Source organism: Orcinus orca, chromosome X (assembly GCF_937001465.1).
Source record: "Orcinus orca chromosome X, mOrcOrc1.1, whole genome shotgun sequence".
Classification (NCBI taxonomy): Eukaryota; Metazoa; Chordata; class Mammalia; order Artiodactyla; family Delphinidae; genus Orcinus; species Orcinus orca.
The window spans coordinates 112,189,175-112,213,822 of NC_064580.1; the positions used below are offsets into that span (position 1 = coordinate 112,189,175).

The 24,648-nt window shown below is 42.0% G+C and overlaps 1 protein-coding gene across 4 annotated transcripts in view; it reads right to left on the reverse strand.

Moving 5' to 3' along the window:
- Positions 1–1,222: 1,222 nt before the first annotated feature.
- The window catches only part of ZDHHC9 (zinc finger DHHC-type palmitoyltransferase 9), a 31,407-nt gene continuing 7,981 nt past the window's right edge, over positions 1,223–24,648 (reverse strand). For 3 of the 4 annotated variants that reach the window (XM_049705252.1, XM_049705251.1, XM_049705250.1), the window contains 8 exons: positions 19,719–19,879; positions 13,972–14,130; positions 8,989–9,126; positions 7,993–8,034; positions 7,111–7,220; positions 5,560–5,663; positions 5,059–5,155; positions 1,223–2,773 (listed from right to left, as the gene is read on the reverse strand). In XM_049705252.1, the coding sequence (XP_049561209.1) occupies positions 2,657–2,773; positions 5,059–5,155; positions 5,560–5,663; positions 7,111–7,220; positions 7,993–8,034; positions 8,989–9,126; positions 13,972–14,130; positions 19,719–19,827 (876 nt within the window). In that variant the 5' untranslated portion in view covers positions 19,828–19,879 and the 3' untranslated portion in view covers positions 1,223–2,656. Of the gene's footprint in view, positions 2,774–5,058; positions 5,156–5,559; positions 5,664–7,110; positions 7,221–7,992; positions 8,035–8,988; positions 9,127–13,971; positions 14,131–19,718; positions 19,880–21,217; positions 21,685–24,648 lie in introns of those variants that run through there. The other variant, XM_049705253.1, reaches the window with a different exon arrangement.

Consider the following 24,648-nt stretch of genomic DNA (forward strand, 5'->3'; position numbering starts at 1 on the left):
TCCTGGTCTGGGGAAGTGGGGTGCATAGGAAACTTAAGGAATGGGGAGGAAGGGGAGAGGTGGAAAGAATGTCAGCCATTGAAAAGAGCAAACAATTTAAAGCCTATTCCCCTGGGAGGGACCAATTCTTCAATCTCCCCTCTGATCAGAACTCAGACTAGGAACAGTCCCAGCCGGTGCGTGGTATGAACGGGACAGATCTTCAGGCCAAGGTCTTAAATGCAGAAGATTTATATAGGAAAAGAACAAGGGTAGGGAGTAGGGAAAAGCAGAAGCTTTTAAAAAAAAGATCATTTCACACTAATGATAAGGGGTTTCCATTCTGACCCTTGACCTCAGAAAAAGAAAGCTTCTCTAACTCACACAAGGGTCAACAGAAGAGTGGCTGAGGTAAGTTGAGGGAGGAGAGAGATGGGCTAAGACAGGATGGGTTGAGAACTGACTAAAAATGGGTTCATCTGAGTGGCAGGTTAACTGGAAAAACCTAATATCTTCCCAACTCTCCAGGCTTGGCCTTATTTTGAACTAACTAAAATCTAACTACAAGGACAAAACTGAGAGAGCCAGAAAAAGAATGAGAAAGTAGAGGCAGATAGGACCGGAATCTGAGTCAGTCAGAGTCCCAGTCTGTCTCTCTGTCTCTCTAAGGATTGCTAAACTCAAATCCTGCTACAAGAAAATAGGAAGACATAGAGAAAAAGCTAGGAGCGGCCGAATTTCATTACTTCTGATTAACTGGGAAGAGCGAGACAAGAACTGGTAAGGAATCTTGATTACAGACCATTTAAAAAGAAATATATACCATCACTTGTAAAAGATCACTAACAAAATATTTCCAAGGGGAGGCCCTGAGGAGCCTGCTTTAATAACCAAGACTCATTTGCAATTAACAGCATCCATCTGCATAAAAACAATATCCTATTAAAGAACTTGTTCTCTTAATTTAATATAACCCCTGACCCTCCCAATCTTTCTAACACTGTTCATGGCCTTGAAAGGCCTCTTTTCATAGTCAAGAATACGGTAAACTTCAACCCAGAATGTAGTATAGGTCAATGGAGAGTTTGGGAGCTACCTCTCCAACCCAAGGGCCCCCTGGAAAATGGAAGTATGTGTAGTAACAAGCACCCCCTTCAACCCCCACCCCCACCCCACCCCCCAAAGGTATTCACACCCCCATGGTGGTTCTTGAAATGGAAGGGGGAAGGAGGAGGCAGGCAGCTTGCAGTAGACACAGTTTAATCGCCTTCAAATAGATTAAAAGTTCTGCTTTACACTCCCCCCCTCCCCGGAAGTCATCCAGACAGGACCCTGGCTTAGAAAAACACAGGTGCTCTAGGAAATATAGCCACATATAATACATAAATCTTCTTCCCTGAAATAGAGCAGGTCCTGAGTAGAGCTGACTGGGGGCCACAGCCCACCCCCAGGGTGAAGCGGCTCTGGGACTCTGCCGGTGGAAGTGCTGGAAGAGCGGGGCCTGGAGGAAGCCCCCGGTGTGGTTACCAAGCCCGCGGTGGGCCAAGGCCTTGGAGTGGGTCCCCCAGGAGGGCAGCAGTGCAGGGCTTTCCCTCCTCACTCAGCCGAGGCCTAATGGAAGTACTGGTTATCCTTTTTTTTCTTTTTTTTTTCTTTTTTGAGGGGACATAGGGGGAGAGGAGAGGAGAGCCTCTCTGTGCCTTAGTTTCCCCATTTGTGCATACAGGGCCTCTGCAGGCCTCACACAGGGAGTCTGAGGGGGTAGTGTTTAAGTGAGCACTCGGGCTTCCTCTGAGGAAAAGGAACCACCAAAGTGCAGACTTTTATTACTGCCGTTCCTGCTCCCAACGGGAACAAGAGTCAAAAGGAAAACAAATTAAAAGGGGCTAATGAGAGAGGAAGAGACATGAGACAGAGAGTGCGAGGGGCCGTGCCGTTGGCATCTCATAAGTTCTTATTGAGAACGGCACAGGTATTAAAAAGTTTCTGGGTAGTCTACGAGAAATGTGAATTGTTATCTATACTGCAATTACTTACATATATCTCACTGGAAAAGCGTGGGGCTTGGGTGTTAGAGAGTGGACAGGGGACAAAGGAGAAGCTGCACGAATAAATACAACAAGTGGAAACTGCCTACCCCATTTCTGAAAGGATTTGCTGGCAATGTTGGCACTTTGTAGCCAGGAGAATCTTCCAAGCCCACTCTCCATCCCCCTCCATTCTGAAGGCCTCAAGAATCCAGTTAGAATTCCCTGGCCAGAGTTCTCTGTGACTGCCCCTGGACTCATGATGCACAGCAGCTTGAGAGGATCTGAGTCAGTCTCAGGAACCTTTACCCCAGAATTGGGCCAGTGACCCCAAGCAGGAGAGCTGGGATCTGGGAAGAGAGGGGAGTCCAAGGGGCCTCTGTGGCTGAGGCCATGGAAAACCAGTGCCAGGGCCCAAGGGACCCATTTGTCCAGTTACCAGAGGTGACTGACATCTTCTGCAACTGCTTGGAGTCCAGAAATTTAAAAAAGCTTGCAGCAAGAAAATGCCAGTTTACAACTGGGTGAATAAAGACCAAAGAAAAACAGTAATAGGAACAGCTTACTTGCTCTCTGTCTCAGGTTATCTTCTCCCATTAAATCTCTCACAGCCCTAATCAGACACAACAAAAGTCTCTTCCATAGATAGGCTACTTCTCAGCTTCAGTGGCCTCCTGTGAGGGCTCTGGGGGCTCTGGGGGTGGCATCTCTTCAGGAGTGCTGGTGTCCTCCGGCATCTCATCGGAGCTTAGATGGTCTGTTGGAGCCTGAGAAGGAAAAGATATCAAATTCAATACAAAGCTCTCCCTCAAAATACAAATGGAGATAATCCATAGACACTGAACTCTTCCTCTGAACCCATCAACCACACTGACGCTACAGATATGCCGCCACCAACACCAAACTCAGAACCAAGACTAGACTGTCGTCTTCTCAGCAGAAGGCAATTGAAGTTTATTTGAGTTCTATTCTTAACTGTCTGTTGTGGACAGATATTTCTATTATTATGCATGATAATAATAAAAGGGATCACAAATAATTACACAGATCACCTTCCCTCCTTCACAACACAATGTTATAACATACTTGTCTAACAAGGCCTGACATGGTGGTTCTCAATCTTCTTTCGGCCCTAACACATACCTCCCTAGAACAGTGCTTCTAAACCAAAGAGGGTGGGGTGGTAGAATCTTCAGATGGTATATCTGGTTTGAAAATGCCTCCTGAGTGATTCTAAAATACCACCCTTCCCCACATTCAACTGAGAATCACTAACCTGTACTGTAATGATTTAAGATCAGACTCATCAGAAAAACAATATTCAAAATGATGATAATGATATATAAACATGAGTTTGCTATACTTCAAAAAAGAAAATTAAAAATTTAAGAAAGGCAAAGTAGAGAACAATTATCTAACTTACAAATAGCATTCATCTAAGAGTAGGATTCGATTTCTTTTTTTTGGCCGCGCTGCGTGGCTTGTGGGATTTTAGTTCCCCAACCAGGGATTGAACCCCGGCCCATGGCAGTGAAAGTGCTAAGTCCTCACCACTGGACCGCCAGGGAATTCCAGGAGAATTTGATTTTAAAAGAAAGTTCAAGTCTACTAAAAATCTATTAGAACTAATAAAAGAAGTTTAGCAAGGTTTCAGGATACAGAATCAATATACAAAAAAACCAATTGGGCTTCCCTGGTGGCGCAATGGTTGAGAGTCCGCCTGCCGATGCAGGGGACACGGGTTTGTGCCCCGGTCCGGGAAGATCCCACATGACGCGGAGTGGCTGGGCCTGTGAGCCATGGCCGCTGAGCCTGCGCGTCTGGAGCCTGTGCTCCGCAACAAGAGTGGCCACGATAGTGAGAGGCCCGCGCACCGCGATGAAGAGTGGCCCCCGCTTGCCACAACTGGAGAAAGCCCTCGCACAGAAACGAAGACCCAACACAGCCAAAAATAAATAAATAATTAAAAATGAATATCTGCTAAAAAAAATCTGAATTGAGTTGTGTCAAAAAAAAAACTTGCATACACATGTTCATTACAGCATTATTCATAATAACCAAAAGGTGGAAACAACCTAAATGTCTACCAATTGATGAATGGATAAATAAAATGTAGTCTATCTATATAACAGAATATTATTCAGCCGTATAAAGGAAAGAAGTACTGCTACATGCTACAACATAGATGAACCTTGAAAATACAAGGCTAAATCAAAGAAGCCAGTCACAAAAGACCACATATAATATGATTCTATTTTTATGAAATGTACAGAAGAAGCCTACAGCAAAAGAAAGTAGATTAATAGTTCCCTAGGGATGGGGCTGAGGGAACTGGGGGGAAAGGGAGAGTGACTGCTAATGGGTACAGGGGTTTTTTTGGGGGGCAATGAAAATGTTTTAAAATGGATTGTTGTGATGATAGCACAGTTCTGTGAACATATTACAAACCAGTGAATCCTACATTTTAAACAGGTATTTTATGGTATCTGAATTATATCTCAACAGAGCTATTACAAAAAAAAGAAAGTTCAACTAATAATTTTAGGAACATACTTTATTAAAGCATATGTGATCAGTATAGCTGGGAGAGTTTCCACATCTGCATATTCCAGTGAGGAAGCCTCCTTCTACCAAGGTAACCACACCACTAACTCCAACCCACCCTCCTGACCCCTGTCATTGCTCCTATAGCATTTTATGCTTCCCTCATCAAGGCACTCTTCACTACACGGACTAATAACCTGTTTTCTCTCGTCCCCACTAGACAATGAGCTCCATAAGAGCAGACGCATTATGTGACTTGTTCACTGGTGTATCCCTAGCACCTAGCACATTGGCTGGCACAGAATGTTGAAGAAATGACTAGATCTCAATCTATGTCAAGGGCACAAAGATCTTAAGGCAATGTCAGGGCAGAAGCAGAGACAGGGAAGCTGGAGTGACTGGACACAAAATTGCCTAATTATATCTCTAAGGTGTAAATTTAGTCTACACCCTCTACCCCCAACTCAGTCTTAAAGTCTAAAAGCCTTAAAAAGTCAGGAACACTTACTGGGCTCTGAGGCAAGAGGCTGGTACTGGCCTCTTGAGTACTGGGAGGTCGACTTCCACTTTCCTCCAGTGGCAAAATACCCCTTCGATCCAGCACACTGAAGGAGACAGGAGAGTTAACAAAGCACTTTGCATCCACCTCTCCACCCACCCACCCCACTGAATCTTCCTGTGTGTGCTGGAAAATATAAACCTGCCCTTTGGCAGTCTAGTCTGATCCTAGCACACATCTCCTACCTTCCATTCACTTTTTCTTCCACAAACCAGGGAATACCACATTAACAAGGGAACAAACAGATAAAATAAGAATGAAAGGTCATCCCTTCAAAACAACCAGCCCACGGCCTATGGTCCATGTAGACATGGCACCAAGGGACAATCCCTGGGAAGACCTCTTTTGACACGAAGAGGCCATGTTCAGAAGAACGCATCACACCAGGTGACAGGATCAGGTCAAACTGCTTGTCCCAAGAGTTCCAGGATCTTCTAGTCCTCTGAGTACCTGGGGGGCAAGGGGCCACACAGCACTTCACAGCAGTTCTTCACAATATTGCCATGGCTATAGGGATTCTGGACACGATTCTTCCCTGTCCACGAGCCTTTGATCTGCAAGATAAAAGCCAAGGCTTAAACATTATGTTGAAGACATACATGCAGCACAGGAAGATGAAAAAGTTCTGGAGATGGATGGTGGTGATGGTTGCACAACAATGTGAATGTACTAATACCACTGAATTGTAAACTTAAAAAATGGTTTAAGATGGTACATTTTAAGGACTTCCCTGGTGGTCCAGTGGTTAAGAATCCGCCTGCCACTGCAGGGGACACGGGTTCGATCCCTGGTCCAGGAAGATCCCACATGCCACGAAGCAACTAAGCCCCTGTGCCACAGCTACTGAGCCCGCGCACCTAGTGCCCGTGCTCCGCAATAAGAGAAGCCACCGCAGTGAGAAGCCCACGCACTGCAACGAAGAGCAGCCCCTGCTCACCACAACTAGAGAAAGCCTGTGCGCAGCAACGAAGACTCAGCGCAGCCAAAAAAAAAAAAAAAGATGGTGCATTTTATGTGTCTTTTACCACAACAGAAAAAAAAAAGAGAAATACATGCATAGCCACGGAAAAATATTCACAATAGAGTAAAAAAGCAGATACCTGAGCGTTATGTATTATTTCCATTTAAAAATACATAATATATTCACATAAACAAACATGAGAACAAGTCTAGACAAGTCTAGAAGACTATAGATCATACCATTAACAATGGCGATGCCTAGGAGGTAAAATTACAGGGACTTATTTGCTATTTTTTACTCATCTGTACTTCCTGATTTTCTACAATGAATATGGATTAATCGGTAAATTTTTGTTTTTAATTCATTAATTTATTTATTTTAGGCTACACTGGGTCTTCGTTGCTGCACGCAGGCTTTCTCTAGTTGCGGCGAGCGGGGGCCACTCTGTTGCGGTGCGCGGGCTTCTCATTGCAGTGGCTTCTCTTGTTGCGGAGCACGGGCTCTAGGCGTGCAGGCTTCAGTAGCTGTGGCACGCAGGCTCAGTAGCTGTGGCTCACGGGCTCTAGAGCGCAGGCTCAGTTGTTGTGGCACACGGGCTTCGTTGCTCCGCAGCATGTGGGATCTTCCCAGACCAGGGCTCGAACCGGTGTCCCCTGCATTGGCAGGCGGATTCTTAACCACTGCGCCACCAGGGAAGTCCCAATCGGTAACTTTTTAAAAGCAAGGACTTATTCAATGCAACTGTCCCTCTCCATTCCAAACCCAGAGGCACCAGTTAGCTTTTAAGGACCTATGAACAGCTAATGACCTTGTGCTCACCCAACCATATTCAATCTCTTCTTCCTAATTCCCTACAGGCATTCAGCTCCAAACAAAGCAGTCTGCTTTTTCTTCTACACACCTGGTTTAACAATCTCCCACACCTGGCTTTCTGCCTGCCTCAACCTCCCAGGCCCTGGAGACTCAGTTCTCCAGCAGGTAATTAGAGAATAGGCTTTTGGTAGAAGAATATGTAATGAGGAGAGGAAAAGTTGACTCACATCTTCATTGGTTGTCTGGTTGAGAGCCACAAGGAAAGTGTGGAATCCAGTCAGTCCCACGACGGACCAGAGTGTGAAGAAGCAAATGAGTACTTCTAGAACAGTGAGGTGTTGGTTAAGGAATATTGAAGAAGCCACACCACGGGACTTGATGCCGCAGCCCATACTCATGACACCAGTCACACCATCTTTACCCCTTGGAACATATACCACAAATATATATCCATACATAACAACGGGTGAATTCTAAACTTGCTGGCTATATCCCTCATGAAAGGTAAAGGATGCCTGTTTATCCACTACAAGTAGCTCTCTAACAGATCTAGTCTATTTAGGTGTTTGTCTGTTTATTCATCATTGGCTCTTCGAAGGGGACATTTAGGAGGGGTCCAAAGCTAAACAATGTTGGCCATCACTGCCAATGGAAAACACATCAAAAAATAAACTTTATAGATGAAAAAACTGGTGGGAAAGAAACCAGAATGTGATTTCTAGAAATCCCATCTGAATCTCCTTTTCAGAAATGTAACTTCTGTACAAAATAAGCTTAGCTGTAACAGGAAGGTGGGACTTCTAGTAAGTGATGCAAGAGGTCTATTGAGAGCAAAGTATAGCCCACTAGAGAATGCAGGGCTGAGCCTGGGATCAGAAGGACTTGGGAGGGAGGCAGTAGAGACAAAGTTGAAGGAAAGACCTCCCTTTAAGCCCTGGCCATCCTCCATTCTAGTTGCTACCACTAAGGCTACATTTAAAATTTTTAGACGTTGGCACTCTCTGATGTCTGAAAAATGAGATGGTGGAGAACTGCAGACAGAAAGCATGCTGAAAAGTAGTTTAAGAGGGCTTCACGGGGACATCCTGCCAGGGGAGGATATGTTCCAGGAGTTTCTTTCAATGTCTCCAGGAAGCCAATTTTCAAGGATTCTGTGAAATTGGGAGGAGGAGTAGAGAGAAAGATTAGTAACTTTAGTAAAAAATACACACATACCCTAGTGCCTACTCACTTTCTTCCCTCCCTATCCCTTGTTACAAGCCAGCAAGAGATAAGCCCTCATTCAGGCAAGGGACTCACACCTCCAAGCTGGTACTCTCTTGACTAAAGGGTCCACCTTCTCAATACAGGACCCAACACTGGACTAGAGAGTCGGCCACAAGCCAAGCATCTGGCTCCCCTCCCTTTTCCCTAGCCTCCAGCTATGGCCATGGAGCGGGAAATTCATTCATAGATGAAAGAAATCAGAAATATCCAAGAAAAATCCTCTCTCTTCATCAATCCATATCTCTTCACTGCTCAAAATCCAGCTCAGGACTCATCTCTCCCCAGGAAGCTGCCTTGATTAAGACCACTCCTTTAACTCCTCATCCCATCTGCCCTTGGGCTGTTTTATGTGTGTGTATGTGTGCGTGTGCACACGCGCGCGCACACACACACACACACACACAGGTGTATATTTTCTATCTCCCAAAGTAGACCATGAGCCACTAAAAGACATTTCTCTGGTGTAACCCCTTCTACCACCTGACACAAGGGCAGGTCTTATGAGGCAAAAGAGGTGACACATACAGGCAAAAATACATCCCCAACCTTTGGGATCACCTCAGAAATGCCCAGTACTCTAGGTACAGACCAGTAATTATGGTGCTGGTCTCCAGCAGAGGGCCACTGAGAAGACCAACACACTCGGTAAATCCTAATTGATGTGAGCTGAGGTTTGGAGCTCTGTTCAGGACAGATAGTAGTGCACACTTCTAACTGGTCCTAAGGTGCCTTCGCAATGGTAAAGTCCCACCAGGATACGGAACCACTCCCCTAAGCTGTCCTCAAGTCTTCTCCCACCACCCACCCCTCCAGCAACATACACTGCCCTGTATACTCACTGAGGGCCACGTAGACGATGTTGAAGGCAAAGACATAGATCGTGAGGAGGGACAGAGAAAGGATGAAGAGGTAGAAGTAGCGGTAGTTCCTCTTTCCAACACAATTCCCCACCCAGGGGCAGTGATGGTCGAAGCGCTCTGTGGGAGAAAGAGAGAGTCCAGTGCCAAAACCTCCAAAACTAAGCATAACCCTGCCATCCACTTAATACCTAAGTCCAAGACCCCTAGGATCGCTGCCTATTTCAACTGTAAAAAACACTGGTTTTGTATACACTGATGTGTATAAAATGGATGACTAATAAGAACCTGCTGTATAAAAAAATAAATAAAATAAAATTCAAATAAATAAATAAAACCAAAAACACCTATTTCCTTCCAAAATAAATTTAAAAAAAAACACTGGTTTTTATTTTTCACAATGTTTTCACAGCCATCTCATTTGATCCCCAAAATCGTCCTGGAAGTTGGGCAAAAGAAGATATTCTTTTCTCCATTTTACAGATGAGAAAACTGAGACACTGAGGGGTTAAGTGATCTGTCTCACTGTCAGTTAACAGCAGAGACCTTGCTTTTCCAAAGAAAAGTCTTAGTAAGTGTGTCTACTAAGCACAGGAAGAATAATAGGTGTAAATAGCCAAGGGACTTTTGAAAAATGAGTAGCATGTTTTTTCTTAAACTCCAGTTAGTAAAAAATTATAAACCTACATACCTGGAATGGTGTGGCATAGCTCAATGGAATGGAAATCACCCAGAAACAGAATATATAAAAATTTACTGTCTGAGAATGGTAGTGCTTCAAAACCAGTAGAGAAAGGAAGTATCATTCCATCAACAACTCAGAGACAATTGGTTACTTGGTTGAAAATAAGGTTAGATCTTTTTCCCTCACACTATTTACCAAAATTAATTCCAGATGAATTAAAGAGTTAAATGTAAAAACAAAGTGAAACCTTAAAATAACCATAAAGAATAGGTGAACATTTGTCTCCTGTATGGAGAAGGACTTTCTAAGCATAAAAGTAATGGAAAAAAACCACAGATGACAAAGAAAAATAGATTTGACTCCATACACTTTAAACAATATTTCATAGACGTTAAAAATACTATAAAGAAAATTAAAGAGGAAAAAAACCCCCAAGAAAGTATGTGAATTTTGTAACTTAGTCTATGAAAAGTCCTTACAAATCAATAACAAAATACAAATACTCCTTCAAAAATAGTCAAAAAGCAAAAGTTAATAAATACCATATAAACATATATTTAAACGTTTTCAGATTCACTAACTCATCGCAATACTAATACAACAATAAGATACTTTTCTGCCTATCAAAATAAGAATATAAAAAATAATATTCAGTGCTAGTGAGAACACGGTAAAACGTACACTCTAATATACTGTTTGTGGAAGTACAAATTGAGAGAACCTTTCTGGAAAGCAATTTGCCCGTATGTATCAAGAGTCTTAATAATGCTCACACCCCTTCGGCAGAATAAATCCATTTTTAATAATTTCTCATAAGGAAATAGAGATGTGCACAGAAATTTAAGTTCAATACTTTTTTATTAATTTTTTTATTGTGGTAAAATATATAAAACATACAATTTGCCATTTTAATCAATTTTAAGTGTAAAATTCACTGGCATTAATTACATTCACAATGTTGTACAACCATCACAACTACCTATTTCCCAAAATTTTCATCACCCCCAAACCACCGCTTGGATTGTCTCCATCTTTTGGCTTTCATGAACAGTGCTGATGTGAACACTGATGTACAAGTACGTTTGAGTTCCTGTTTTCAGTTCTTTTTTGGCATTGTTATGGACAGAACTGTGTCCCCCTAAAATTCATACATTGAAGCCCTAACCCCAGTGTGACTGCATTTGTAGACAGGGCCTCTAAGGAGGTAACTAAAGTTAAATAAGGTCATAAGGGTGGGGCCCTAATCCAATACAACTGGTATCCTTATAAGAAGAAAAGGAAGAGATACCAGAAGCGCACGAGCACAGAGAAAAGGCCATGTGAGGACACGGCAAGAAGGTGGCCACCTGCAAGCCTCACCAGAAATCAACCCAGTCGGCACTGTGATTTTGGACTTCTAACCTCCAGCACTATGAGAAATTAAATTTCTGTTATTTAAGCTACTCAGTCTGTGGTATTTTGTTGGCAGCCCGAGCACACTGGGTAATATAGGTATATACCCAAGAGTGGAATTGCTGGGTCATATAATTCTATGTTAACTTTCTGAAGAACTGCCAAAATGTTCTCCACAGCAGCTGCACCATTTTACATTCCCACCAGCAATGTATGAAGGTTCCAATTTCGCCACATCCTTAAATTTAATAATTTTTTTAAATTTAATAATTTTGATTGCAGTTTTATAATAATGAATAAAACAGGATCGTGAATAATATCTACTGATAGGAGACCACCTAAATAAAGTAGAATATAGCCATATGATGGATTATGCAGTCATTAAAATAATATATTCAAAAAACATTTATTAAAGGTGTAGAAAAATGCTCAGGATATAATGGTAAGTGACAAAGGCAGGACTAAAAACTCTAGTATGATCCAATTTCACAAACAAGAGAAAGACTAGAAGGAAATACAGCAAAATGGAGAGTGAGTTTGGGATTAAGTTTTATTAATACCTGTACTTCCCATATTTTCTACAATGAACATGTATTATTATTATTTTATTATTTTATTTTTTTGCGGTACGCGGGCCTCTCACTGCTGTGGCCTCTCCCGTTGCGGAGCACAGGCTCCAAACGCGCAGGCTCAGCGGCCATGGCTCACGGGCCCAGCCGCTCCGCGGCACGTGGGATCCTCCCGAAGCGGGGCACGAACCCGTGCCCCCTGCATCGGCAGGCGGACTCCCAACCACTGCGCCACCAGGGAAGCCCAACATATATTATTTTAATGAATGAAAAAAGCACAAAGAATAAAATATATCATTTTTTTTAAATATATCATTTTTAAAGCGCAGTGAGCTGTGTACCAGTCAAAAAATAAGGCTGTAAAAACAGGTGCATCTCCTAGTTAAAGGGCTATATCTTTTCAGAAAAGGGAAGGAAGATATAGCCTTACTTTAAGCAAACCTGCCACATAAAAAACACTGAAGAATGCAGATTTATACAGATATATTCAATATTTTTACCATCAATATATTATAAATCACACTTTTTTCTGATAATATTGATACAAGTAATACATGCTCATTGTAGAAAACTTGAAAATAATTTTTTTCTAATGAAGGAAACAAAATCCCTTATTACCCCACAACCTATAGATAATAGACAATAAGCGTTCTAGAGTACTTCCTTGCATAATTCTTTATACATACTTATATTTTTTTAAATGTGTAACTGAGATCACACTATAAATGTAGCCTATCTTCTATTTTATTTCATTTAGCTTTCTGGTATGAGCTTTACCCATAAAAGTCCACTGTATGTTATGTCCCACAATTTATTTGACCATTTATCTACTGATGGACAATTAGTTTCTTTTCAATTTTTCATTACTATAATAATCTGGAGGTAAATATGTCCATACCTAAATCTTTACCACATCTCTAATTATTTTCTTGGGTTAGATCCCTAGAAGGCAAGTCACTGGCACCAAAGGGTATACATGTTTTAAGTTTTTCATGAATTTTATTAGGTTGCCTTCCAAAAAGTTTGTTCCAATTTACACTCCTACCAGTGTAGGGCTAAGCGTTATCAGGTTTTCCTTGCTAAATTTCTAGGTTTAAGATCTTGTTTTAATTTTTATTTCTTTGCTTTTTAGTAGAGATGAAACTTTTTTTCACGTGAACTAAGTAATTGCATTTCCTGTTTTATCTGCTGTCCATATTTCTACTGAAATGTTATTGCTTCTTTTTTAAAAAATCAATTTGCATGAGTTCTTTATGTTTAAGAATATTAATAAGGAGAGGGAATACTTTTTGAAAACCTTCACATCACACTTCCTTGAAATATCAAGTTTCCTGGCTCATTTAAAATGAGTTTCAATTTATAAAAATCCTATCTACATATAGCTTTTACCATATAAAGTAAGATATATCTTCCCAACCTTAACCTAAAAAGAATTGGCTAATGAGAGGAAAGCAATGTACTCAGGCATGCTCCATGGCATATATAAAGAATGCTGGAAGTATGCCTATTGATAATATAAGGAATTGCACATATCTGCCTATCAATAGACATATTTACTGCCTGTTTTTGATCTTTCCCAGGGCTCAGCATACACTAGGCAGTGATTACAACTAAGTCACATATATGCAGCTAGAAGCACAGATCTCTGTATTATGCACACATACACCCCCCACCCTTGCAGCAGAAGCAGAGAAAGAACAAATGAGGGTTTTGGAATCAGAGCTGTTCCAGCTTCATCTCATACTAATTTAATTATATGAACCTACACAAAGGTGCTTCATCTATTTCTTCATCTGTAAAATGAGGATAATACCTATCTTATGGGGTTCTTATGAGTCTTAAATGAGAGAAAGGGAAAGCACTTAGCAAGTGCCTAGTATATATTAGGAATTCAATAAATGCTAGCAATTTTTTTCTTCCTGGGAACACCACTTCTTATTTAGCCCTTCCTTCCCCGATGCTGCCCTCCAGTGGACTAGGATTCTCCTCCCCCTACATAAGGTGGGTTCCACTTGAAACAGATCCAGTAGAAGAAAATCTAGATTTGAAAAACAGGTAAAGTTTATTTCTTTATTTACCAAAGAGGTTTTTTTTTTAAACTAGAGGATATTTAAATTATGATTTGATCTACAGAAGTACAGCTGATTTGCAATTGTTCGGAAGCTTGTTTCCCATCTTAAGTTTCTTAACTAAAAATCTAGCTTGTTTCCTATCTAAATCTATCTTCCCACCCCCACTGATTTTTCCTGAGAAAAATCACCCTGACCCTCTTCTTCAACTCAGCCTTTCCCCAGGCAACATCTCTTTGGTTTTACTCACCCACACAGTTGTCACAGATGCTGCAATGAGAGGCCCGGGGAGGCCGGAAGATCTTGCATGTATAACAGTATTTCAGCTTCACAATCTGGTTGTTTATCTGGAAATTCTTGATACGAGGGGGTGGTCGCTGGCCTTGGGGTACTGCACCATTGGTAGCTTCTGTAGATCAGTAAAGACAGTTAACACCACTGCTAGCCATTATTTGAGACCAAAAGCCTTACCACCTCTCCAAGAGCAATGGGAGTAATCAAATGTTCCCTAGGCCCACTGTCCCCCCCAGGCTGGCATTTCCAGACTAGACTCTCAACATCACAGAGTATCCTCCCCAAATTCCACTGAGTGCCATGCAATTATTTTGTGTACATGTAAAAAAGTGTTTCTTCAAGCTTTTTGGCTGATTACAAAGAAAAACATTCATAATAGAAGAAATAAAAATGGCTAAAAAACACATGAAATGAAAACATATAACTTTACTGATAATCAAAGAAATTAACATAAAGATACCATTTCCACCTTCTATATTAACAAGTATTAAAAAGAAGAACCTAGGGGCAGGACAGGAATAAAGACGCAGACATAGAGAATGGACTTGAGGACATGGGGAGGGGGAAGGGTAAGCTGGGACGAAGTGAGACAGTGGCATGGACATATATACACTACCAAATGTAAAATAGATAGCTAGTGGGAAGCAGCCACATAACACGGGGAGATCAGCTCGGTGCTTTGTGACCACCCAGAGGGGTGGGATAGGGAGGGTGGGAGGCAGGGAGACGCAAGAGGGAGGAGATATGGGGATAGATGTATATGTATAGCTGATACACTTTGTTATAAAGCAGAAACTAACACATCATTGTAAAGCAATTATACTCCAATAAAGATGTTAAAAAAAAGAATAAAAATACCCAGTGTTGGCAAGGATAGGGAGAAGGTATTTTTATACATTACCAGTAAGCAATATGGCAGTGACTACCAAAATTTTAAATGTGCTTACTTTTTTAAAAAATTAATTAATTAATTTATTTTTGGCTGAATTGGGTCTTCAGTGCTGCGCACAGGCTTTCTCTAGTGGCGGCAAGCGGAGGCCACTCTTCATTGCAGTGTGTGGGCTTCTCATTGCGATGGCCTCTCTTGTTGCAGAACATGGGCTAGGTGCACAGGTTTCAGTAGTTGTGGCACATGGGCTCAGTAGTTGTGGCTCGCGGGTTCTAGAGCACAGGCTCAGTAGTTGTGGCGCATGGGCTTAGTTGCTCCGCAGCATGTGGGATCTTCCCAGACCAGGGCTTGAACCCGTGTCCCCTGCATTGGCAGGCAGATCCTTAACCACTGCACCACCAGGGAAGCTCCTAAATGTGTATACTTTTGACCCAGCCATTCTACTTCTAGGAACTTATCAAAATTACAAAGAGATGTACAAAAGATGGTAACACAGGATATTTGTCACAGAAGTCCCTTTTAATAGTGAAAGACTGAAAGTAACCTTAATATTATAATAGAAGGTTGGTTAAGTACATTATGATATGTGCGTGGGATGGAATATTATGCAGCCATTTCAAATGATGTACACATTTTAAATATTCACAACATACTGAAAAATGAAACTGTACACTAAAAAGAAGCATTTTACCTTGCAAAAGTAAAATATATGCATGAAAAAAGACTGGTAATATTTAGAATCAGAAAAACAATTATTTAAAAATAAGAGTAATACATGCTTATTGTAAAAAATTTGGAAAAAACAGAAAATATGAATAGAAGACAAAAAAATCACTGATGGTCTCTCAACTCAGGGATATTTATGCATTTTGGTATATTTCCTTCTACTCTTTTTTATTTTAAATAAATTTTAACTTATTTATTTATTTATTTTTGGCTGCATTGGGTCTTCGTTGCTACACACAGGCTTTCTCTAGTTGCGGCGAGCAGGGGCTACTCTTCATTGCAGCGTGTGGGCTTCTCATTGCAGTGGCCTCTCTTGTTGCAGAGCACAGGCTCTAGTCGGGTGGGCTTCAGTAGTTGTGGCTCACGGGCTCTAGAGCGCAGGCTCAGTAGTTGTGGCGCACAGGCTTTGTTGCTCCACGGCATGCGGGATCTTCCCGGACCAGGGCTCGAACCTGTGTCCCCTGCATTGGCAGGCGGATTCTTAACCACTGTGCCACCAGAGAAGTCCCTTTCCTTCTACTCTTAACAAATAAATAAACATTCATGATTTTTTAAATTTGAGATTATATTTTAGATACAATTTTATACCCTGTATTTTTCACTTAACGTTATACAGTAAGCATTTTTCCATGGTTGTTAATTTTTTTCTGAAAACATCATTATTGGCAATACAATTTTCTATCATATGCATGTACTGTAATTTATTTAACCAATTCATGTTATTGGGCATTTAAGTTGCCTCTGGTATTTTGCTATTTAAATGATGCCGCATGCAAAAACTTAAAACATTACAGACAAAGCTTAAGCCCCCTTTGATCTCCACCCTAATCCCAACCCCCTCCTCCCTTCCTCAAGAATATGTTCATGTGTTAAAATTAATTTCTAAAACATAAAGAAAAAAAGAAAAGCATGTTGAAGTCAGCAGTAATATATGAAGTTGCTGGCATTAAAATAGCTAGGAAAAAGAAAAAATGATGCATTAAAAATCCTTCTACAAGTATTTGTGTAAATCTCTGATTATTTCCTTTAGCTAATCCTGAGAGAAGTGAAATTACTGGCTCAAAGGGTATGAACCCTTAAAGCCCATATCACTTATTGGGAAACTGCTTCCCAGACAGATTGTATCAATTTGCATGCCCGCCCATCTGCAGCATATGACAGTGCCTGTCTCATTGCACCCTTGCTGTGCAGGATAATTCTAAAAACAGAATATTTTTTCAATTCACTTTGATTTTAAAAATATCTGCCATATGGAACTTTTTTCCTTTTTTAGCGGAGTGGGGTGGATGCTGTGAAATCAAACAATAACAGTGTGACACAAGTCTTAAAGAATGGGGATAGCTATTCATTAGAGGATGATATAAGTACCAGCATGCCACCCTAACATTCCTCTGCATGTACTTTACATGAGGGCACCTGGGAGAGAGTTCAAGGCTCTCCCATCCCATGAGGTGCGCTATGATGCAAGGGAACCAACCACATGTCTTCTCTCCCCCACCCAGACCCTACCCACAGCATACCCAGTACAGGGCTGAATGTAAGTTGACAAAAACTTGCTAACATAAACATACGTATGAACTCAAGAACGCACTCTACTATTGAGAGAAACATGCTAAATGCAGAGGTAACAACCTGACAGCTTAAGCCTGGGCCCCGGGCCCAGCAATCTGGCAAAACAGAGCTAACCTTGCTAACAGCCTGCTGTGAGAGGCAAGATCAAGCCAATGCACTGCCTTGACCTTCAGTTTCTCTATACGTGATGGAAAGAGGAGGACAAAAGACTAACCCAGAGAGAGAAAAGACTACACTCACAACTGTCCCTTCCTATCTTGCTCCTAACTAGTCCAAGTCTCCCCCAACTCCAGCTGCGCCAACACACCTCGCCTCTGTTTCCTTCCCACAATTCCCACCTTCTCCCCACCCCTAAGTAGTTTGAGCTCAGATGTGCACAAATCTATGTCCCCTTACCGCAACTAAAATAGGCTGAAATTTTTCAAAAAGAAATCCACTAAGAAGCTAAATAAACACAGCTAAATAAACAAAAGAAATACAAAAGCTGGAAGCCTTCAAAGCAACCTAAAAAAGTATCAAATCAAAACATTGTACACCTTAAACTTACACAAAGTCATATGCCAATTATATCTCAATAAAACTGTGGGGGAAAAAAAGAAACCAACTAGAACTGGGAGAAAATATTTCCTTGACAATAGCATGCATATAAACAGGAATAAACTCAATATGAGAAGTATAGAAACTATGTTAAAAAAAACTATAAAAATTCTATTAAAGGGCACAAAATTCAGTCTAAAAATACAGAAAGATGTACTATCTTCTTGGGGATAATTATACATAATAATTATATAAGTGTAAATTCTCTCAAAAATAATATATAAATATAATACCTATTAGAACCCCAATGTGTCTGTCTTTTTAATTCAATAAAATATTAAAATCCCAACAAACAAACAACAACAACAAAGCACCTGAAAGAACTAAAGGCTAACCACAGATTGGTACACCAATGGTACAGCTTTTAGTCTTACAAGTCCTCGGTCCCTTTCTTCTACTCTACGTGGCTTGGATGCTGACTCTAGCTACTTGGGTACCAGATTTGAGAACAATTTAGGTAGGCACCACTGTTGGATCTGGTGGGTTCCAGTCCCTCCTAGTACTGGCATCAGAGCCTTCTTTCCCAATGTGAGCTCCAGGAGTCTCCCAGGAGTGTGAGCTCCCAAGAGTCTCCCAGGAGCTCCCCTCCTCGAGTCCTGGGATGTTCTGCTTCAATTCATGAAGGCACCCTGGCTCCTGGTTAGTGTAGCTCTTCATTTCTGTCCCAAAGAGCCCTACCCTGAGCTGCAGACTGTACTGTGATTAGCCTGTAACTACTTCCTTTACCATTCCTATAATTCCCAATGGTTCCTGTCCCCTCTCATCTTGTGTGTTCCCCTAAAGCAGGCATCCTTGGTTAGAAACCCACTCATGTGCTTCAAAAGATCTATGAATCCCTGAAATTATATCCAAAATTGTATGTATGTGATGCATATAAGAATATTTTTATGAAAAGGTTTATAGTTTTCATCAAGAAAATCAAATGAGGGACTTCCCTGGTGGTCCAGTGGTCAAGAATCCACCGTCCAATGAAGGGGACGCAAGTTTGATCCCTGGTCGGGGAACTAAGATCCCACATCTGTGGGGCAACTAAGCCCGCATGCTGCAACTACTGAGCCCGTGCACTCTGGAGCCTGTGTGCCACACTACAGAGCCCACACGCTCTGGAGCCCACATGCCACAACTAGAGAGAAGCCCGCGTGCCACAACCAGAGAGAAACCTACGAGCCACAACTAGAAAGAAGCCCACACACTGCAACGAAAGATCCCGCGTGCTGCAACTAAGACCCGACACAGCCAAAAATATAAATAAATAAATAAATAAATTTGAAAAAAATCAAATGAATTGGGCTTCCCTGGTGGTACAGTGGTTAAGAATCTGCCTGCCAATGCAGGGAACACGGGTTCAAGCCCTGGTCCGGGAAGATCCTACATGCCACAGAGCAACTAAGTCTGCGTGCCACAACTACTGAGCATGCACTCTAGAGCCCGTGAGCCACAACTACTGAGCCCACGTGCCACACTACTGAAGCCCACACGCCTAGAGCCTGTGCTCCGCAACAAGAGAAGCCACCGCAATGAGAAGCCTATGCACCACAACGAAGTGTAGCCCCCGCTCACCACAACTAGAGAAAAGCCTGAGAGCAGCAACGAACACCCAACACAGCCAAATTAATAAATTAATTAAATAAATACAAAAAAAAATCAAATGAGTTGACGACCCCCAAAAAGTTTTTTAAAAAATCCTCTTGGGAACAGTGCAGCAGGACCTTGGCAAGATATCCCTCCTAAAATGCAACACAGAACAGGGAAGAATGAAGTTCATATTCTTCACAGGGTAGTAATGATCTCAGATTCAGGATCTCAGAGGGAAAAGGCTAGAAGTGATTATTAGTCTGCAACTACAATTATGATTCCATTCCCTTACTAATCAAAGCCACCCACTGTACAATATCTTGCCAGCTGGTTAGAAAACTCACCTATCTCCATTTCTATGAAAGCTGCTTCATCTGGTAGGGCCCGAGGGATCACTCCAGGATCACTGAAGCTGGTCCTCAACAGTGTAGCCATGGAGAAAAGGAAGAGCATGGCAGCAAACACAGGGATGGCAGGAGACAGCTGGACAGCCAGGTAGCGGCATCTGAAGAAAGCAAGCAATTGAACATCTAGTTATTCCTACTCTATACTGACCTGGAATTGTTACCAGTATGTCAATCTGATCTCCACAACAAAATTACAGTACCTCAAGGGCAGGGACCATATTTTTTACTTCTCTCGAATTACTGAAAAGTCCTAACATTTGGTTCTGCACATACTAGGCGCTCAACAAATACTTCACTGATCGATGCCACCTATAACATACAGAAGATAGCCTAAGGAACCTCCGTTACCCTCAAGCCCAGTCCCTCCCATCAGCCTGCTGGGGGTCACATTTCCTCTGTACCTCAGCAAAGGCTCATACCTGTTCAGGTCAGGGACCCAACTGAACCTGGATTGTAAGCACCATAGGTTGCTCTCACTCTGGGAATGTCTAGAGCTTTTCATATCCACTCATCTGGCGTTAGGCCTGAGCTCAAGGAGGGGGAAGAAAAGATGAGGACCAGTCATGAAGCAGAGTCCCAGTGTCAGACAGACGGTATGTCCAGCGTGCTTGAAGGCCAGTGAAAAGCTTCAGGGCTGCTGACTGACTCTGCAACATCCACTCACTCCTCTTCCTTCCTCAAAGAGCTGAGCCAATAGGTGACTAGTGACCATAAGCAAGGGAATAAGAAAATTGTATCTCCTTAGCACCCCTTCTCAACATCATGTTTGTTCCCCTCTTTCCATAATTCACCTGGAAGGCCATTCCTCTTTCTCTCTGGATATCCCAGCTCTACTCTTCTTTCAGATCCAAAGCCATCAATGCCGTCACTGTCATCATCACAGCCACAATTTACTGAGAACACACCAGATGCACTAAGCTCTTTAGGCACATTACAGCATCCACTTCTCACACTACATCTATAATAGCTGAAGAATCTGGGATTTAGCGAGGTCTTGGCTCTTCCAAAGGCCTATCCTAAACTGCACTGTTTTTCACTATGTTGACCTCATCTCCCCCAACTGAACTTCATAAGAGCAAGAACCTTGTCTTTTAGGAGTGGGAATGCCTGGGTTTGAATTCTGGCTCTACCAGCTCCTAGTTGGGTAACTGAGTTAACTTCAGTCTCCTTATCTGTGAAATGAGGATGATAATGACAGTATTTCATAGGGTGGTTGTGTGGTTCAAATGCATGAATAGAAATAAAGTGCTTAGAACTGCCCTTGACACATAGTAAACGCTAAGTAAACGTCAGTTATTAACATTATCATCACGGTTCTCTATCTCCCAGAGCCTAATACAAGTATGAGAACAAAGAGGCTATCAACAAATACTTGTCGAGTTGAACTGAGTATCAAACCAAATAAATGGGAATACGTAATTAGAGTTACCACTGACCTATTTTTACTCTCCTCCTCCTGAGGCACATTTTCTCCTTCAACATAGACATCTTCTCTTGGAGGCAGACTATAAGTGGATGAGCAAGGACCAGAGGCAGAGTGAAGAAAGTAAGCTAAGGAAAAAGGCTTATCTCATCTGCACAGGGATTAAGCAAGCTGCTGTCCACTCAGAGTAAACGTTTAACCCTGGGTTGTACCTTCGCTGCAGGTTTGGAACAATCCCCATGAGATCCTCCTCCTGCCTCCGTGCCACACACACGACTGCATGGGGAGTTCAAACCAACTGTACTGAGCAGTTTGCCATGAAGGTGAACATACGGAGTGAACTTGCAAAATGATTTCTGTGGCTTTTTGTTTGCTTGCCTGCTCGTTTGTTTTTTAATAAAATCCTTGGTCTTCGCTTGCTTTTGTAAGATTTTTTTCCTTCTCCTAAAAGCCAAGGGTAGGATCTGGCTAACTGAGTTCAGGGTAATGAAGGTCCTTCCATATCACTCGCTTGTGGATTACCCTCTTTTCCACTATTCCCCTTCACTGGTACAGATAATTAAGAAGTGAATTCAGAAAAGTCACCTCCACTTATCAGGGACCCAAAAGGACACAGGAGAATCACGAGGCTCCATTTCACAAACAAGCCAAATGAAATTACCATGCTGACAGAAAACAGCCATCTTCCTCATCACTGTCCATCTCTAAAATCACTCTTGAAAACAAAGAAGTGACGTCTCCAGGATTCAAACTGCCCTGGGTGTATAGTCTCCAACGAAAACCCTTAGAAAAATCAGAGCCATCTGATTGGCCACCTAAGGGAGTTTAAACTGTTTTATTAGAGGGAAAAGATACAGAGAAGGTAGAACACACACACACCCACACACACCCCACACACACACATACTAATGTCGCCCCCATGCACAGAAGACCCAAGCTTAACTAAGTCCCATTTCAACACCTGCTTGTTGACCAGACAAAGAACAACTTAGATTTCAATTACACTATGCCATTAAGGATAAAGGTCTCTGTAATCTCCACACAGACTATCATCTGCACCTGCTAAAACAATCCACTCTGTATGTCAACAAGTACACAACAGGCCCATTGTATTGTTCTCCAGAGACAAGGATACTGGCAGCCAGTTGTCACTAGTGAGTGGGTGTGGCTGGCAAGGCAGATGTGGGACCAGCAGGCCTTTCTACCCCGAATAAGAAGAAATAAGAGAGCCAGCGGCTAAGACCACTGTGAACTACAACCCATCTGTCTGTCTTTAATACCCACCTAGGTCAGTCCCATAATTGCAGTAAGCTAGAGATCTGTCTTGTATAGGAATAAGCTATGTGAAGATTTGGGGGTAATTCCCAGTATCGACCTCAAAAGTCAGGAGTACCCTCAAACATCACTAATTTGTCCTAGTGAAACACGGATCTGTCATCCACAAATATAAGCTGTTTTTGAAACCCCGTAGTAGTTTCCATCTATATCGATACGAATAATGATATCCATACACTTCTTGACACAGAACTCTCCTTTGTCTTCAGAGTACCAGGGGGTTAGAAGTTGCTTTTCTCCCTTGTGAATCTTATAAATGCAACCATGTGCCCACTAAGTCTTCATTTCTGCCACCTGAAGAGACATCATCATTTTAAGACATCCTCTACCAACCTCTCGATTGGCCTCAGGCTTCCATAGCTGGACTAGACGACAGGACTCCCACATGGTGGTACTGACCAGCAGTAACCAGCAGTGCCAGGCTGAGCTGGTGTGTCATGTCCCATCCCCCATCCCTAGCACACTAGCGTTCATTGGAGGGACAATGATAATGACACAGACTTCAATTCACACAAAAAAACTCAAAAGAGATTCATGAGGGGAGCTGGTAAGAAACCAGACAGATTCCATGGCAGGGCTGCCTCACAGACTGGCAGGGTGGACTAGTGTTCTATACTCTGCTTCAAAGTCTCCCTAATAGCTTTCTTGCTATGCTTTTTGTTGTTGTCCTTTTATCAATGCAATCAATCAGCCAACAAGTATTTATGGGTCTAACAAATGAAGAGCAAGAGAAATGGGAGTTAATTTTGTTGAGGAAAACATAACTAACATATGAAACAGCTAAATAAGATAAGACCAATAATCAAGTGTTCACATGGTGAGTCAGACTCTAAGGACTGTAAGTGGTCAGAGAAGAGCTCTCTTGGGAAGCTGATGGCTGCTTGAAACTGCTCCCATAGCAGCCATTAAGGTTGGCTTTAAGGAAGAGCTGTGCTTGGAACGGCAGGAATGGCCCAAGGGTTAGAGCCCCATAATGGCCCTTGATCCCAGATAATAGAAATAAGCCTTTGCTATAAGTCCTCCCTGATATGGATGGCTGTCTGTCCTTTTACATATGACCTACCTCTAGAGCACAGTAAACACGTACAACCACCCATAAGACTGGTTCAACATTCTTCTGATGACACTCAGAGTCTGCTACGAGGGAAAAAGTTTCCTTGGACACTAAAAACATAATTTAATATCACCCTCCAGATTTACTGCTATGTGAAGGTCAAAGGAAAATGCATAACCCTGTTTTGCTCCAGGAGCAGTGGGGAAAATTAACCAAACAGGGACCTTTTCAATTGTGAGGCAATGAGCCATCCTCTCACTGAGGAAGGCCAAAATCTCTATCCAGGCAAACCTGCTAAGTAGTTGCCAAGTTTCAGTTATAATAATAAATTTCACATTTCAATTATAACAAATATAAAAAATTTCAATGATAATATCCTCCTGATCAAGAACTTAGAACAATTCCCTGCTGCCTATTATATTAAGCCCCCCACTCCTCAGGCCAGTATTCCGAGGCCCTCCTTGAACTGGCCTTATCTAATCATTATCATAAGGTTCTTGCCTCCTCCTTGCTCCATTCCAGACACATCTCCCTCATTACCCTGAATTCACTAGCCTCTTGTTATTGCAAGAGGCATAAGATGCCTTTTTTTGTTCTTAAACACAATACCACCTCTGGCATCTCTGAGGAGGAAGATTTAGGACTCCTCTCCCTCAATAAACATCTCAACTGATGTAGGCATGCTAGGGACATCCCTGTTCTTTGTGCTCACTTTTCCTAAAATAGACGATCACTATACTCAATTAAGACTCATTCTCAAAAGATGGGAGACTCATTCAGTGGAGACTGACAGTGTGAAACTCATTACCACAAAAGGTAGTAGAGGCTGAAAATATACAGATGAATTCTGAATGACAGAACCGTAAAGAATTGTTAACGGAAAGCACACTGTTCAGGAGACATGACCCAATCCTTCTTCAGGGGACATGCTTTATCAGGAAGTTGAGTTTAGCTAAGTACTGTTAACAGATTGATATCAAAGAGGCAACTATGCCTTTCTAAAACTGTCTTTGGTTGACCAAGTCACAGACAGAATCTTGGGCAGGATAAGCACA